This window comes from Syngnathus leptorhynchus, chromosome 12 (assembly GCF_054491065.1).
Source record: "Syngnathus leptorhynchus isolate UIUO chromosome 12, UIUO_Slep, whole genome shotgun sequence".
Lineage (NCBI taxonomy): Eukaryota > Metazoa > Chordata > Actinopteri > Syngnathiformes > Syngnathidae > Syngnathus > Syngnathus leptorhynchus.
In genome coordinates, this window is record NC_141206.1 from 1,674,885 (window position 1) to 1,692,644 (window position 17,760).

Genomic DNA, 17,760 nt, shown 5'->3' on the forward strand with positions numbered 1-17,760 from the left:
GGGAGTGATTATTCAATTTCCAGATGGCGTCAGCATCCAGTGCTCACAACAACTACAACAACATGGTCAGTGGCTGATGGCGCCCCTACCGACAGAAGCAGAAACTGCAACCATCTACTGGGCCAGGCTGGAGCCAGAGACTGGTGGTGGTGTGTTCTCGACCTACCTACTGTGGAAACCCTGGATCTGCTCACTGACGCCATACCACCCACCTGTTGATCCTTTGCATTGCACTCTATATTATGACCGAAAAAGTGATGATGTATATCGGGATTTGTTTGAAGAAGTTGAAGGGCACATGTGGGATTTAACTTCATCATGCATTTTGATTGGTAAAGAGGGAGTTGCAGCGGCAACTGAACTGACACATGAACAAATGCAGTGGTTCAAAATGACAGAAAAAGGGGTGCCACACATTTCCCTAGCTCTTGCCCCAGGACACGAGGCCAGACAATTGGGTTCAATGGTCAAGCGGTTGTTGCAACAGACCGATTGGCGGGAAACTCACATTCCTAATTTATACTGGTCTAGGTCTCAGCATGCATACCAAATTAAACAACCCATGTCAGATACAGGATTGCTGGAGATGACGATAGTGTCCCGCACACACGGTAGGGAATTAACTGACCATGAGGACGCTGAAGTAATGCTGGCGGCCTTGCCCGACACACTTTGGTCCCAGGGTCCATTTGATGTCGGATTTTGTCACTCGGTGGCCCCTATTGATCTCCAAATGGATGAGACGCAGCTTATCAAACGGCCTCAATATCGTTGGCCGGAAGGCATGGAAGACACTCTGTGTGGCCTCTGGGACGCAGGGGTGTTGGAAGTGTCGTGTTCCGAATGGAACACCCCGCTGAGGCCAGTGCGGAAAGCAGATGGGAGAACATGGCGCATGGCACATGATCTGAGAGCAGTAAATGATGTCACTAACACTCCTGTTCTTCCTGTGCTGGACCCGCACCGGATCCTAGCGTCATTGAATCCTGCCTACCAGTGGTTCACAGTGATTGATTTGGCCAATGCTTTCTTTTGTCTTCCGCTTTCCCCCTCAGTGCGGCACGTGTTCGCATTAACCTACAATGGGATAAAATTGCAATACACTCGCATGCCGCAGGGATTCAAAAACTCGCCAGGTTTGTTCAATCAGGTTCTCAAGGGACTCCTCGAACCATGCCAAATGCCGGATGAAACTTTGTTGTTGCAGTATGTTGATGATTTGTTGATTGCAGCGAAGGATGAGCAGGCGTGTCTTGCAGGAACAAAGAAAGTGTTGTTGTGGTTAGGAGAGAAAGGATTCAAGGTGTCAAGGAAGAAACTGCAATGCTGTCGCCAACAGGTCACTTTTCTGGGTCGAGTGCTGACCCCTAGTGGCCTCGCCATGTCGCCTGAGCATAGAAACTCCATCCTCCGCCATCCACGGCCCGCCACTGTGCAGGAGATGCTATCATTCCTGGGGTTGTGCGGCTATAGCAGACACTACATACCCTGCTTTGCCGACAAAACCGGTGTCCTCCGAACCCTGATCCGTGAACAGGGAGCCAGGAATCTCAAGGCTTGCCTGGTTTGGACACCGGAGGCTGCCGAGGTCTTTGTATCACTGGTGCAGGAGCTGGCCTCTGCTGCGGCTTTGGCCACTCCTGATTACACTCTGCCTTTCCATTTAGATGTCTCCATTTCAGGAAAAGTTGTGAATGGAGCTCTGTACCAGAAAATGCAGCATGGACGTGCAGTGCTGATGTATTGCAGCGTCCCCTTGGACAACATTGAGCAACGACAACCCGACTGTTCCAGATATGCTGCTGGCCTGGCAAAGATCTTACTCAAAACAGCCCACACAGTCATGGGCCATCCCATTTATGTGTTGACTGATCATGCGGTATCCTCATTTGTCGCGTCAGCAGCATTCACGTTGACTCCGCTGCGACAAACACGGTTGTTGAAAATATTGACTGCTCCAAATGTCAACTATGTCCATTCCGGAGTGAACATGGCCGATCAATTGTTGGTGGGTTCACATGAGTGTGCATTGAAGGTCCAGACAGTGGCGAAAGTCCGACCTGACCTCTATTCCACTCCGCTCGGGCACGGTCGGGTGGTGTTCACAGATGGCTGCTGTTGGAGAGACAAAGAAGGCTCCCTCCATGCGGCCGCGGCTGCGGTCGAGTGGAGGGATGGTTCCTTCCAACCCCTTAAAGTGATGAAGCTCACCGCCCGCCCATCGGCCCAGGCGGCGGAAGTTTTTGCATTGGTATTAGCCTTAGAGCAGTGTAAGGGGGAGGCCGTGACCATCTACTCTGACTCCGCCTATGCGGTGTCGGCGGCCTTAATCGATCTGGTAGGGTGGCTACAGAATGGGTTCACAACGGCCAGAGGCTCAGAGATTGCACACAAGGACTTGATGATGCAGCTGTTCGAGACGTTGAAATACCCGAGCGAGGTAGCCGTTGTCAAAGTGCCTGGTCACTCCAAAGCTGACACCTTAGTGGCCAGGGGAAACCAAGCGGCTGATGAATTGGCCAAACAGACGGCCGGGTATGGCGGGGCAGCGGACATGATGGTGTCCCGCGGTCCAGTAATCCTGGACGGGGAACACCCCGACTCCTGTTTGCCTCTGTCGCTCTCACATGCCGATCTGTGTGCCGCCCAGGATGCCACGTCCCAGGAACAAAAATCAGTCTGGCTGGCAGCAAAGGCTGTCAAACGATCGGATGGCTTGTGGGTAGGACCCAAAGGCCAGCCCGCTCTTCCGGAAGGAAGGCTAATGGCAGAGGTCCTATCACAGGCACACACACCTTCCCATGTGGGTCCCCATGCCATGATGGTCCATCTCCAAAGTTGGTGGCATCCCAGACTTTCGGACGTGGTCTGGAGATTCGTTGAGGATTGTGAGTCCTGCCAGAAATTTAATGCACGTCCTACGTTGAAGCCTAAGCCCGGCCTGTTTCAGCTGGCCCCGTGGCCGGGGGCCGAGGTGATCATTGATTTCACCGACATGAATACAAGAGTGAATGGTAAACGCTTTTTGCTTGTGTTGGTTGACGCTTACTCAGGCTGGCCTGAGGCATATCCGTGCTCGAAGGAAGATTCTACTGCTGTGATCAAGGCTTTGATCACCCATTACATCCCCACGCATGGTTTTCCCGCCCTGATCCGCTCTGACAATGGTACACACTTTAACAACAAAGCCTTGGCCAAGGTGGAATCAATTCTGGGTTTGAAGCATCGATTCGGCTGTGTCTACCATCCTCAGAGCCAGGGCAAAGTTGAACGAATGAACCGGACGTTGAAGGAAAAACTGGCCAAAATTATGGCTCAAACGAAAATGAATTGGCTCCAAGCGCTTCCGCTTGCCTTGTTGTCTGTGCGCCAATCCGTTAACAGGCACACTGGATTCGCACCGTTTGAATTGATGACAGGTCGTCTAATGCCGGGACCAGCGACAACGCTCGTCCCGCCGGAGGATGTTACGGTACCCAATTTGTCTCATGCAGCATACTGGTCCTATTTGTCTGCTTTGGTGTCCAGTGTTTCTGCACAGATTGGAGAGAAAACCGCTGCAGCTGTGGCGGAGGAAGGCGTCGGTGGATAAACAGCTCACACCGTACGAGTCGTCTCCAGAAAGTGGACGGAGCCCAGGTGGAAGGGCCCCTTTCGTGTCTTGGCCAGGACGTCTCACGCGGCCCAGAGCGACTTCAAAGGACGCCGGTGGTATCACTACTCACACCTACGTCCGCCCCCAGAGTTTGTTCCGTCAGGATGAAGGTATTCTTGTTTGGCCGTGTCCCGGACCCGGCCAAGAGGGGGGAGACAGAAGGAGAAGGAGCAGCAATACGGAAAAGTAAAGGGGAGGGCTCGAAACGTTTTTCGGATTTTTCAGAATTAATTTTAGTAGTGCTATTTTTATTAAGTTGTCTTTTTGTGTGGACATTGATGACAATTGATGAGATTATCCAGCAGAAAACGTCCCAGATTCAAATTTTACCCACCTATAAACAATACCGATGCAAAGGAGAAGTAGTTTATGAGGCTGAGGTGAACACAACAGAACAGGGAGGTTTGAGACAGAGATGTGACAGCGGAAATTGGCAAATGCATGTCACGTTGTTTAATTGGACAGAGACAAACCAAACGTTACAGGACAAATTGGAAAAGTACCAGAGAAGGGAGTGGAGGAAGCAAATTGAACAGGTAAGGGAAGTATTGGATTTAGCCCCACCAGACAGAGAAGGGACATGTATTCACCAATGTAAAGAGGATGGACGGTTTGTAGTTGCTTCATATCAAGGACAAAAGAAGTTAACATATGGAAAAATGTGGTTGTTTATTTTATTTATGGTTTTTCAATGCTTAGGGAATGAGTTTGGTTTGTCCTTGGTTGAGAGGGCATTGGAGAGTCACGGCATACAATTATTCACTAAAAAAGAAAGCCCGTTTTTGACAACCATGTGACTCAACAAAATATGACATGTTTAAAGTTAAAGGGGACCGGCATAAGTATTGGGACAATAGATTCCACATGGTGCAAATTCAATTTGTCACTGACTGTAACCTCTCCTCTCTCTCGTGCAGACATCTGGTTGTGGTGTGGTGAAGACAAATTATATGATCGCTTGCCAAAGAATGCATCAGGTATCTGTGCCCTTGTGTCTTTGATAATGCCTGTGGTGGTTGTCCCCATTGAAATACAGAATCTCAATTGGGACTTGGAGTCCCCATTGGCGGAGCTCCTGAAGCGAGCCAAAAGAGACGTTTTGCCCCCGTGGTTGAGTGACGACGATCCAACATATATTGACGCTATAGGAGTGCCCCGAGGTGTACCAGATGAGTATGAACTTGTTAATCAAGTGGCCTCGGGATTCGAAAGTATCTTCCTATGGATCACCCCCAATAAAAATGTAGACCGTATTAATTACGTTCATTACAATGTCCAACGACTGTGTAATTATACAGCTGAATCATTTGCCGCAGTTCATGAACAATTGGCCGTAACGTCATTAATGGCGTTCCAAAATAGAATTGCGTTGGAAATGCTATTGGCTAAGGAACATGGTGTTTGTGGAACGTTTGGTGATGCATGTTGTACTTTCATCCCAAACAACACGGCACCAGGGGGACGACTGACCAAGGCGTTGGAAGGATTAAGAACACTGAATAAAAAGATGAAAGATCATTCAGGTGTACACACCGATATTTGGTTTGATTGAATGAAATTGTTCGGAAACTGGAAAGGGCTCATCATGTCTGTGCTTGTTGCTGTGGCTATTTTTACTACAATTATGATGTTATGCGGTTGTTGTTGTGTTCCATGTATTAGATCACTCACTGTCCGGTTGATCGAGAAAACCGTTGGCCCGTTGCCACCGATGGGCCAATATACCCTGGTGGCTCAACATGAGCCGCGGGAGGAAGGAAGGACCGATAGCGCGCTGGTAGCTATTTGCTAGAGTAGCGGGTGATGACCTCATAAATGAGGTCATGAGAGGGAATAAAGGGAAATGTGCTTTCAGCGGTTTGCAAACATATTTTTTAAGGTTGTGTGAAACATATAATCATATCAATATAATATCTAGTATTGGAGTGCTTGTGTGGATTGGTGGGGGGTGAGGAATGTGCAGGCACACTGCATGAACTTGTTTTCTTCTAAGAGTTGTGGAACAGGGAGGCCCAGGAAGGGAGTACCAGACAGGGAGTACGGGATGGTACGGGACGAAGGGAGTACCGGACGATAACACCTCAAGGTCGGTGAGGAACGAGAACAAAGAACAACACCACGTCCAGGTGGTTGGGCTTCGAGAGGAAAAACCCAACCCCCTGACCAGAGTGATGACACCTCGACGGGGAGGAGATGACCATCGACCAATCATCGCACAATATTTTGCATGCTTTAATATTCATATTGTGTTTCTTTAAAACTGGGCAACCCGGAAGAATGTGTCGTCTTTTGGTGGTCACAAAAACGCACGAGTTTTAGTGTGAGGGACCCGGGACCCAGGCCTGTATTAGTGCGCTTTGTTAGGAATAAACAATTGGTAAATTTGGTCTGATTGATCTACTGGTCTTCTCTTTGACAGAACGAACTCGCAAAATTGTTAGGTGCGCCAGTGTGTGGATTGGGACATAGAAACTTGTGTTAAGTGTTGATCGCAATTTGGAGTCAGATCAATAGCTAAAATCCGTATCCTAACAATCTGTGTGAGCATAGGAAGGAGTCATATTCGGTTGTGACTGACTACTATTCAAGGCACATTGAGATTTTACATGTGCCGTTGATCACAAGCAAGCAAGTCATTGGTAAGATGAAAGCCATATTTGCATGCTATGGTAATCCAGAAGTATTATTCAGCGATGATGGACGTCAATTAGTGTCAGAGGAGTTCAAGCAGTTCAGTAAAGAACATGACTTTATCCATTTGACATCTAGTCCACATTATGCTCAACGTAATGGACAGGCAGAGAGAACTGTGCAGGTAGCAAAAGCTATTCTTAAACAGGAAGATCCTCTCCTGACCTTGATGACATACAGAGCTACACCATCATTATCCACAGGAGTGAGTCCTGCCAAGCTGTTGATGGGTCGAAAGATCAGAACAACTGTCCCAACCTTGTCCAAGAACCTAGATCCAGGATGGCCGGACAAAGACAAAGTTCGACGAAGGGATGCAGCTGCTAAGCAAATGCAAGCTTATTACTACAACCGCAGGAATGGAGTGAGGAATCTTACGCAGCTGAGTCCAGGGGACAAGGTCCTCATGAAACTGGATGATGAGAGACAATGGACAACCCATGGTACGGTGGTACAAGTCAGTTCTACTCCAAGGTCCTCCTTGGTGGAGTCTACTGATGGAGGACAGTATAGATGGAACAGACGTCATCTACAGAAAGCACCTACATTATCTCTGCGTAACAACAACAACAATTCACAGCTGAAGGGACTGGTGACTTTGGGACAAATGTAAGTATGAATCCCAGCCAGGTAGAGACACCTGCCACTGGATCATCAGTTTCACCCACTCGAGAGACAGTCACCATCACTTGTTCAGGAAGAGTGAGTAAACCAGCCAACAGACTGGATTTATGAGAACGTTGTTGATGTTGGAAAAAAAAAAAAAAGAAAAAAAATGTTCAGAACTGGTTGTACAATGAATGATTGAAAATATGTTTTGAAACATTTTTCCAGAATATGAAAAGAAAATAGTTACATTTATCTGCTCTGGATGTAAACTCAACATAAGTAATAGGATTGATTTTGATGCATGGAGTAAGTCGAGGGATTTTTGTTATACGGTCTGTACTGAAAGCATGTCATGACTTTAAAAGGGGGAGATGTAATGTATGGAAATTTCTATGGTACCTGAAGTACACGCACAGTTAATTATCGCGAGTATGGGAAATGTTAAGAGTTTTTGGGTCGACGAGAAGGGGGATATTTAATGGCCGTCGGTGTATGTGAAGTTGCGTGCTGGATATATTAAAACCGTGTTCTTGGGAACCTACAGATTTATTTGTTTGATGTCAACAAAACATCACAATAAGGCTGTTTTTCAACATATTCGCACCATTATCAAATTGTGTGCTAATTTGGGTTTCTGTTAAATGTCATTGGTGTTCTATAAAAGAAACATAATCCCAAGTCTCATCTATATGAAAAAAGACATTTTAGGGTGTATTCAGATCAAGTCCTTTAGTCCGTTTGTTTGGTCCGGGCCAAAAGCGGACCTAATTTCTTTCGTTTGGTGCAGTTCCCAATTAACTACATTTTGCAAGTGAAGTACATTTTGTAAACACATCCACGCTTGTGACGATCTGTGCTCCCATTGGACAGCAATGACCCGGGTGGCACAGAGCACAGACCTGGAAATGGAGGAAAACATGCGAGTCCCACGTGCTGCATTCCCGCTCTGCATATTTGTGCTGTTATTAGAGCTGTAAAATCATTTTCAGTGTCAAGAGCAGCTCATTCAACGCAGGGTTCGCAACGCTCTGTTTCAAATTTTGGAACAGCGTCGGCGAAAGCGCGCAGCAATCCAAAGGAGACGATGCGGTCTGCGTGCCCTGACCCACATGCTGCACAACATGGAGTTGGTTCGGATCTACGCTGTTTGTATTCACACCTGAAGCGAACCGCACCAGAGTCCGTTAGGAACCGAACCGGTTCTTTAATCCGGACCAGGATTCGTTTGCGTGTATTCACACCTGCACAAAAGGCGTTCAAACGAAACCTAGTCCTTTTAAAGTGGACCAAACAGTCATATCTGAATACACCCTTAAACTGTGATTTTTGCCTGGATATTAAGGTTTAGAGGTTCCTGAGGTTCACTTCATTGTTTTTTTGGTCATGGACAGGAGCCTATCCGAGCAAACGTTGGGGTGAGGTACAGTGAAGTAAAGTCACAATATTGACACAAGACTACTTATTCAGACATTCACACTGAGACCATGGAAAAAAACAAGCAAACACATTAAAATACTGTTGGTTTTAAAATCTGCTCATTTCTAGCTCTAAAAATTAGTTACATAAACGATATACTGCACAAATGGCATAACATATTGCACACAATGACTGCATTGATTTAAGTGGCTAACACCATTCCAAGGAGGAAAGAGGTCGACGAGAAGGGGGATATTGCTAATGCAATTAGGAAATTGCTAATGCAATGGACCTGAATTTTGGTCTCAATTTATCAGTCATGTGACTGATGGGTCACTGATCCTAAATAAACTCTCACTCACTCACTCACTCACTCACTCACTCACTCACTCACTCACTCACTCACTCACTCACTCACTCACTCACTCACTCACTCACTCACTCACTCACTCACTCACTCACTCACTCACTCACTTATTCTGACCAAAGCCAAATTCCCACTACTGAGAGCATGTGACTATAATTCCAGTTGTTCATTTTTACTTCCCCTGAAAAAGAATGTTTTTATCTGGCTTTCACTTTTTGGATGTAAACAAGGGTGCTTGGACCTTTTTGAGTTAAAGGTGGACTTATAATTAACTGTAAAATTAAATCATATTGCACATTCTGCACTTTCCCCAATTCATGACCTCCCAGTCCTACGCCATTTGTCAGGTTAGCATCAGCCTATAGCAACTCTGCATTATCACTTCCACCATCTGCCATTCTCAGTCCACTGCAAATGTTTATTTAAAGTAGAAAACAAGATTTTTCTTTCTTCTTATTTATTATTATCTTAATTACATTAGTATTATATATTGGATTTTAAATGCAATATATAATATATAACACAAATGTAATTAAGATAATATTAATACTGAACCCCAAGTTGCTCTACCTTTGTGTCACAAAGGTACTTGAAAGCCTCATGTTTATTGATAACTCGATTTAATTTTTCTGCCTGTCACTATTAGCTGCTGGCGTAGACAAATAAGGAAAGTTAAATTGTAGTAAATTAGTTTCTTTTTCTACCAATTAAGTGTAAGTGGATAATTTACGCCTTATCTTTGTCACGCCTTGTCTTTGACAGCACACAATATAGTACAGACACTGGTTGGAAAAGTGATCTAAAGTACGTGCAAGCTATTTAATATTAAACACATATTAGTGTTTAAAGTATCGACTGTGTATTAGGCTTTGCGTACCTTCACACAAATCGGAAAGGACAAGACAGTAATTACAAAAGCTTACTTGAATCGGTCTGTATTGATGTACTCAATCAACAAAAATGTGTCACATTTTACATATTTGTAAAATCAGAACAGCTTTTGGTCATGAACATTTCTTCTCTGTCACGTTTTATTCCAGTCATATTTACTTGCCTCGCGTTGCTGCGTCCAATGTGACCCGTCTAAGTGGGAAACGAATGACATCTGGTGGAAGGCCTTTTGAAATAAACAGTATTATACTGTACATGTGGATAAGAATATAGAGGTCATACTCACGTATCCTGGGCGACATTTGGGAACAGTCGGCAATCATCTTAATACGAATTCATTTGTCCGTGATCAGCCTTACTCTGTAATGTAAATAGAGCAGATAAGCAGTTGCATCCCATCACTGGTGCTGGGACTCTTGTCGATGCTTCCGTCCCATAGCTTCTGGATTCCTCGCCCACTTCCTATTGGTCCAGACGCACAAACACGAGCTGTTCGGTCGACCAATGATGTTGTTGCAGAAGCCGCGGCCTCAAATCTTCACTTAACAGTACCTACTTTTCCCTGCGCGTTTAAATGTACATAGAATAACTTGTAGATGGCGATATTATTAAACCTTTTTAATTTGACAGTGCACATTACATAAAAAGCAATATATATATATATATATATATATATATATATATATATATATATATATATATATATATATATATATATATATATATATATATATATATATATATATATATATATATATATATATATATATATATATATATATATATATATATATATATATAACACACACACACACACACACACACACACACACACACACACACACACACACACACACACACACACACACAAAGACATACTTAGGGAGAAGTGACACAATGCTGAAGAAAGTGTCGGGGCCGACCAGTAAGTGCACACTTTTTAATAGAGCACCTGTGTGCCTGTACTTATAAACCTCATAATGTAACAAATTCACTGGTTTCACCCGTTTAGTAGAACCCAACTGCCAGTGGCCTATATATTAATTAGGTAGGAAGTCCACAATCAGTTGCTCTCTGCCGTTTCACTGTTGTGCTGCACACAGTAGTTACGTCACTGTCCGGGGTTTCCTAGCGAAGTGAACCCTACGGCGTCATGGTGGAGGCCGGTTGTCGGAAGACCCTGGAATGACATGCCTGCTTTTTTATTGTCTGGATTGACCATCAAGCACGGAACTTCAACGCACAGCTCGGCGCAAAGAGGTTTTGCCTCTCTCCCCCCCCCAAAGGTGTGGAGGGAACGGCAATCCAAAAGCTTCACTGAACTGGGTCGCTACGGGCTGCTCTCCCGAACTGGGAGATAGCTAGCCAGCTAACGCAAGACAGCGTTAGCTATCTACAGCTGTTATCTCACTAATTGTTGTTGGTATAAAAAGGATTAAAGTGTGCACCCGGCAAGAGGACTTTGACAACAGTTTCATCAGAGGAGCTAAGCTAAAACAAGGCAAGAATAACTTATTCCACAGTTTATTGATAGCGTATTCTTACGTTACATGTTGATGTAAAGTCGCGAGAAGTGAGCTGCGGATGAAAACAAGATGGAGAGGACGAAGTTGGGTTAGCTAATTTGTACATGTGGGCTTTCTAATAAATAATTTGTTAAGTACTCCACCAACGATCACCTTGACAAACCTATTCGCATAAAGCACTACTTGCTGCTACAGCCTCGATATTACTCGTGATTACTATATTATATTGCAGCGCAATCTTATGAAGAGGAAGCGCAAAGTTTTGTCATTTTGTTAGCTTCCGTACTAGCCTCACGCTTAAGTTACGTTAGCATCCTACTGTAACCTATTTACCAAGCGACCGGTAACTTCATTAAAAAACATTTATTGCATTTGTGTGAAATACTTCAAATATTTTTATGCGTTGTGTCGACGTTATTCTGTTGTCTATAGACACACGCTAGTCACCTGAGCAAGTGAGGTTAAAAATGATTGGCATTTTCCGTGGGTATATTGTTGGCCGCATTTATACAGTTAAAAAGCGTCATATGTGTTTAAAAACTTAGTTTTGAGTTCTTAATTTAGATCTAGAAGAGTCTGTCTGGCGCGTTATCCCTATATACACAACTTCCCCCGCCAATAGCCGACGCTGGCATTAGCCGGTTTATCAGGTTAGCATAAAGGTGAACTGTTCCTCTCATCAACTGGTTAACTGTCTGAAACCGACCCAACTCTAACAGTCACGAGAGTCGGGCGACTGAAGGCCTTTTGCACGGGTTTTGTTAAGTGCACTTAATTATACAGTTTTCTTGTTTTCGAGCGCATTTGGGCTATTGTTGAGACGTAAACACGCTGCTGTTGCAAAGGCCTGATAGGCCCCAGCCCGTAGGAGCAAATAGTGATAGTGGCTAATGCCGTATCCGTACTCGACATACTCGTCGCCGTAATTTCTTGTTCTACTGTTACTGTACTGTTGTTACATGAAATATTAGTACAAACCGACTTTTATGCTCGCGGTACAGGAACACGTGCATATTTTAACTGTTTATGCAGTTTGTAGTCGAGTAGCCTACTACGATATAATCCGTCCGCTAAAGATAAAAAATAGATGAGCTTTGATTAAAAGTGTATCATTTACCTCGAAAATCTAAACAAATTCTGTGGTTCAGCTACATATTCAATACTCATTCCTGACATGTAGTTGAAAAAGCAATGGTGCTAAACAAGAGTTTGTTGATAAAAGTACACTTCCTTTTAATTTGGTAAAATGCATGATATGATGTGAATTTTAATCTCAAATTCCAGTTTAACCACGGTGAACATACTATTGGAGGCACTGTGGGAGAAGTCTGCATTCTAGACTTCAGGATGGCAAGACACAATGAGGAGGAAACTGTAAGCAACAGCAGTGGTGAATCAAGGTAAATTATATATTTGACATCGCTGGGAAAAGAATAATTTGATTCGAAATGTATAATTATTCTACTTGGATGACAGTAGAGGTGGGCATTCCTTCCCTTACCAACGGACACCCATTGTGTTATATATTTGACATCTCTGGTAAAAGACAAATTTGATTCAAAATGTATGATTATTCTACACAGTTGACAGTAGAGGAGGGCATCCCGTCCGTCACCAACAGACACCCATTTTGCGGTCAAGTTTGGAGAAAGTTAAAAAAGGATGTTGCCCAAAATAAGGCGACGTGAGGTGTGCTGATGATTCACATAAGACGCCGACTTCAGGCACAGAAATATTTTGATGTTCAAAATGTGAACTACCATCTTTGCAATACAATAAACCAGTGTTTGACAACCACTCTGTGCCGTGAGTGATCGTCAGGTGTGCCGTGGAAAATTATCCAATTTCACCTAATGGGTCTAAAAAGATTTTTTGAAAACAAATTAACCAGGATATCAGCTCTGTGTTCATCCAAACATGCATAGGTTTCACACTAAGTGATCAAAATTTACTGAGATTGACATTTTGTACATGCAACTTTTCATATTGTAACAGTGAAATCTTTCCCAAATATTATTGTTTAAGTGCACTTTTTATTTGAAAAAAAAAAATGATGATAAATATGTTTTAAGTTTATTCCTATTCAAGACACTTTTACTAAGAATGACTATTGTTAATATAGGTGGCTACGTTTTAACAGATTTTTGTTGGTGTGCCTCGAGATTTTTTCCAATGAAAAGGTGTGTCGTGAATGAAAAAAGGTTTGACAAACTGCAATAAACTATCACAATTATTGCAAGACAGTTGTGAAATAAAGGGTTTTGTTTCAATTATTTTAAAAGGTATGTCAAATTTTATTCCTTTAAATGACAGTTTCATTTGTTTTAACATTTTTTCCTTTTTCAATTTTATAGCAATTCTGATGATGAATCTGGTTCTGGATCAGCATCTGATTCTGGATCAGGTTCCAGTTCAAGCACCTCTAGCAGTAGCAGTCAGTCAGGGAGTAGCGACTCAGGAAGTGGCTCAGACTCTGGCAGCCAGTCGGATTCAGAGAAAGAAAAATCCAAGGAGAAGATTGACCCTCCGAACAAGTCAAACATTGATGGCGCTGAGGTACATTATTGTTTTAATTCTCTATTAGGTATGTTTTTTTTAAGTATAATCAATTACAAGTCAAGTGTATTTTAATGTCCACATTTCATGTTACAACCTAACTATTACCGTAATTTTCGGACTATTAGTCGCTCCGGAGTATAAGTCGCACCAGCCATAAAATGCACAATAAAGTGAAAAAAACATAAGTCGCTCCGGAGTATAAATCGCACTTTTAGGGCGAATGTATTTGTCAAAATCCAACACCAAAATCAGACATGAACCAGCAACAACAGGCTAAACGATACGGTATGCTAACGTAACATATACACAAACGAGGAGCTGAGAACGGGCCTGACGTAATATTATTCAAGTAAGTATTACATAAATAACACGTTTATCAAACCATCTGTGTCACTCCAGTTAATTAAATCCATTGATGTGCTTTATGTAAACAATGCTGCAGTACGCCGCATATGCTGACGTCGGACTATTTGTTTATTTGTTTGCATTTCTAATTATACCACAGATCCATATAACGATATATAAAGTATATTTCGAATAACTATCATATTACAACAACATTATCAAACCATCTGTGTCACTCCATATCATTAAATCCATCGATCGTTTATTAGGTAAAAAATGCAGAGTACGCTCGCCCTCGGAGTCGTCATGATTTGCATTTCTAATTATTTCACAGACCCATATAACAATATATAAAGTATATTTTAAATAACTGTCATATAGTAACAATATTATCAAACCATATGTGTCGCTCCAATTCATTAAATCTATCGATCGTGCTTTATGTAAAATATGCAGCCTATGTGCCGCATATGCTGACGTCGGACCCGTTGCAAATTGCATTTCTAATTATACCACAGACCTATATAACGGTATATATACTATATTTTAAATAACTATCATATTACAACAACATTATCAAACTATCTGTGTCACTCTAAATCATTAAATCCATCGATCAAATTCCTCGTTCTTCATGTCAACAACGGCGCGCGTGGGCTGCAGCGATCTAGTAGATAACTATGTTGTAGCGTTAACAAAATACCAAGAAAGAAGTGGGTTTGGTAAACAGCTCTTTATTTAACAAAACAAGAGTTCAACGAGCCAACAACTACTGAACATCCTGCCACGGAGGTGGAAGAGCGCTCCATAAATAGGACCGGGTGTGCGTAAAAGCCATGTCCGAGCCGCATCCACCGTCCCCGGACAGCCACCCGGCCGAGCGCCGGCCCCCGACTTCCATCCACGGAGGTATAAGACAGCTCCGTAGAGTATGACCGGGTGTGCGTAAAAGCCATGTCCGAGCCCCATCCACCGTCCCCGGACAGCCACCCGGCCGAGCGCCGGCCCCCGACTTTCATCCACGAAAGTGAAAGAGACCTCCCGTCGAGAAGGACCGAGCGTGCGTAAAAGCCATAATAGTTTTTCAAACCTTCTGTGTCACTCCAAATCATTAAATCCTTCAAACTCTTTGTCCTCAGTGTGACTTACAAACAAAGCCGTTAATGATGCCGGTAGTACGTGTGGCCCTTCGTCATCTTCGTCATCCCGTGATCAAATCCTTTGTCTCTTATGTAAACAACCCGAGCGCCGGCCCCCGACTTTCATCCACGAAAGTGAAAGAGAGCTCCCGTCGAGAAGGACCGGGCGTGTGTAAAAGCCATAATAGTTGTAGACATATACACAAACGAGGAGCTGAGAACGGGCCTGACGTAACGTTCAAGTATTAGAAATAACACGTTTATAAAACCATCTGTGTCACTCCAATTCATTAAATCCATCGATCTTGCTTTATGTAAACAATGCTGCGTATGCGCCGCATATGCTGATGTCGGACCCGTTTTAAGTTGTATTTCTAATTATTCCACAGACCCATATAACGATATATAAAGTATATTTCAAATAACTATCATATTAAAACAATATTATCAAACCATCTGTGTCACTCCAAATCATTAAATCCATCGATCAAATTCCACGTTCTTTATGTCAACAACGCTGCGCGTGCGTTGCAGAGATCTCGTATATAACTGTATTGTAGCGTTAACAAAGTACCAGGAAAGACGTGGGTTTGGTAAACGGCTCTTTATTTAACAAAACAAGAGTTCGACGAGCCAACAACTACTGAACTTCCAGCCCCGGAGGTGGAAGAGAGCTCCATAGAACAGGAGCAGGCCTGCGTAAAAGCCATGTCCGAGCCCCATCCACCATCCCCGGACAGCCACCCGGCCGAGCGCCGGCCCCCGACTTCCATCCACGGAGGTGGAAGAGAGCTCCATAGAATAGGAGCGTGCGTGCGTAAAAGCCATGACCAAGCCCCACCCACCGTCCCCGGACAGCCACCCGGCCGAGCGCCGGCCCCCGACTTCCATCCACGGAGGTGAAAGAGAGCTCCCGTCAAGAAGGATCTGCCGTGCGTAAAAGCCGTAATAGTTTTTCTAACCTTCTGTGTCACTCCAAATCATTAAATCCTTCAAACTCTTCGTCCTCTGTGTCACTTACAAACAAAGCCGCTAATGATGCCGGTAGTACGTGGGGCCCTTCGTCATCGTCGTCATCCCGTGATCGAATCCTTTGCCCTTTATGTAAACAACCGCTGCGCGGCACGGATGACGTCACTTGCAGTTCAAATGACAGTAATCCCTTGCTACATCGCGGTTCGTTTATCGCGGTTTCACTACATCGCGGATTTTTGAATTTTGAAAATTTGTGAAAAAAATCACATATAAGTCGCCCCCCACCCAAACTGACAAAAAACGCGACTTGTAGTCCGAAAATTACGGTACATTGCGGATTTTTGAATCTTGAAAATTTGTGAAAAAATTCACTTATAAGTCGCCCCCCCCAACTATGGGGAAAAAAACCACGACTTATAGTCTGAAAAATACGGTAATTAGAAAAAGGTTTGACCATTTACTTAGACAGGGCTGTTCGTGGTGCACAGGTCTTGTCTTGTGTCTACCTTTTTGACTGGGTATGTGCCTGTGTTGTTAAATGTTTGTCTTTCCTTTCCATTGACTAATTGCAGTTTTGGAAGTCCAATCCAAGTATCCTGGCGGTTCAACGATCTGCTATGCTCAGGAAACAGCAACTCCAGCAGCAGCAACAACAGCAGAGACAAAGCTCCTCAAATAGTGGATCCGATGAGGTAATACACTGTTACTGTGTGTGCATTATCTGATTAACTGAATTTGGCAGTTGATTAGAAATCTGTAATTATTGTTAAATTATTCCAGGACTCATCAAGTAGTGATGACTCAGACTCCTCAAGTGGATCCAAAAGGAGAAGAAATTCTGGCTCTTCGGACTCTGGATCAGATTCTGGATCAGGAAGTGGTTCTGGATCAGACTCATCTGCTGATAACAATAGTGAAGGAACTGCTTCAGACTATGAGCCTAGTCAAACAACCAAAAACAGAAAGCCTCCCACTAAGTAAGTAGATTATTGTCAACTGCGACTGGTATTACAGTTCATCCTGCATGGTTGAACATATCTTTGGGTAAGGATTAGTTTGGATTTGGAAACCATTTTTTCCATCGGAAATTACGGAAATATTTAAATAATATATTCCAGGGTAAAATATGAAATGGATACACCAATAAAACATGTATTAAATGTATTTACGATAAATATTATTGTGTTTAAAAGTGCTTTTGGACAGGGCATCTTCAAATCATCTAAGAATGGAAAAATAAAGCCAGATACAAATATAAATATGTTTGTCTTAAAAACTGACTGTATTCTGTCTTCATAAACTGGATTTGTAACAACTCAGTATACTTCTAACAAATAGTGCATTACACCAAGCAAGAAGACAAAACGTGAAGAGTTGGAGTGCTAAATCTAATCATTAATATAAAATGTACTATATGTGTTAATAAGTGCTTAGGTGTACTTGCACTACCTTTTTCACCAGTGTGGCAAGAACCATGTTATGGTGGAGAGCAACTAGCTATTAACAGCAAATTTGCAGAATCTTGAGATAAAATAATAGAACATAGCACACACTTGAAAAACAGAAATGAATAATTTACAGCTGACG

General features: G+C 43.3%; 2 protein-coding genes across 5 annotated transcripts in view; one reads left to right on the forward strand and one right to left on the reverse strand.

Annotated features, from left to right (window-relative positions):
• The window catches only part of syk (spleen tyrosine kinase), a 32,528-nt gene extending 22,353 nt beyond the window's left edge, over positions 1 to 10,175 (reverse strand). The window contains exon 1 of one of the 2 annotated variants that reach the window (XM_085926421.1): positions 9,916 to 10,175. The gene's annotated coding sequence lies outside the window, so the exon portion shown is untranslated. The remainder of the gene's footprint in view (positions 1 to 9,915) is intronic. The other variant, XM_085926420.1, reaches the window with a different exon arrangement.
• A 362-nt stretch (positions 10,176 to 10,537) lies between these two features.
• chd1 (chromodomain helicase DNA binding protein 1) overlaps positions 10,538 to 17,760 on the forward strand; it is a 39,580-nt gene continuing 32,357 nt past the window's right edge. The window contains exons 1-5 of one of the 3 annotated variants that reach the window (XM_085926347.1): positions 10,538 to 10,554; positions 12,440 to 12,555; positions 13,510 to 13,711; positions 16,746 to 16,865; positions 16,954 to 17,150. In XM_085926347.1, coding sequence (XP_085782473.1) covers positions 12,503 to 12,555; positions 13,510 to 13,711; positions 16,746 to 16,865; positions 16,954 to 17,150 — 572 coding nt within the window. In that variant the 5' untranslated portion in view covers positions 10,538 to 10,554; positions 12,440 to 12,502. Of the gene's footprint in view, positions 10,555 to 10,702; positions 11,131 to 12,439; positions 12,556 to 13,509; positions 13,712 to 16,745; positions 16,866 to 16,953; positions 17,151 to 17,760 lie in introns of those variants that run through there. The other 2 variants (XM_085926345.1, XM_085926346.1) reach the window with 2 other exon arrangements.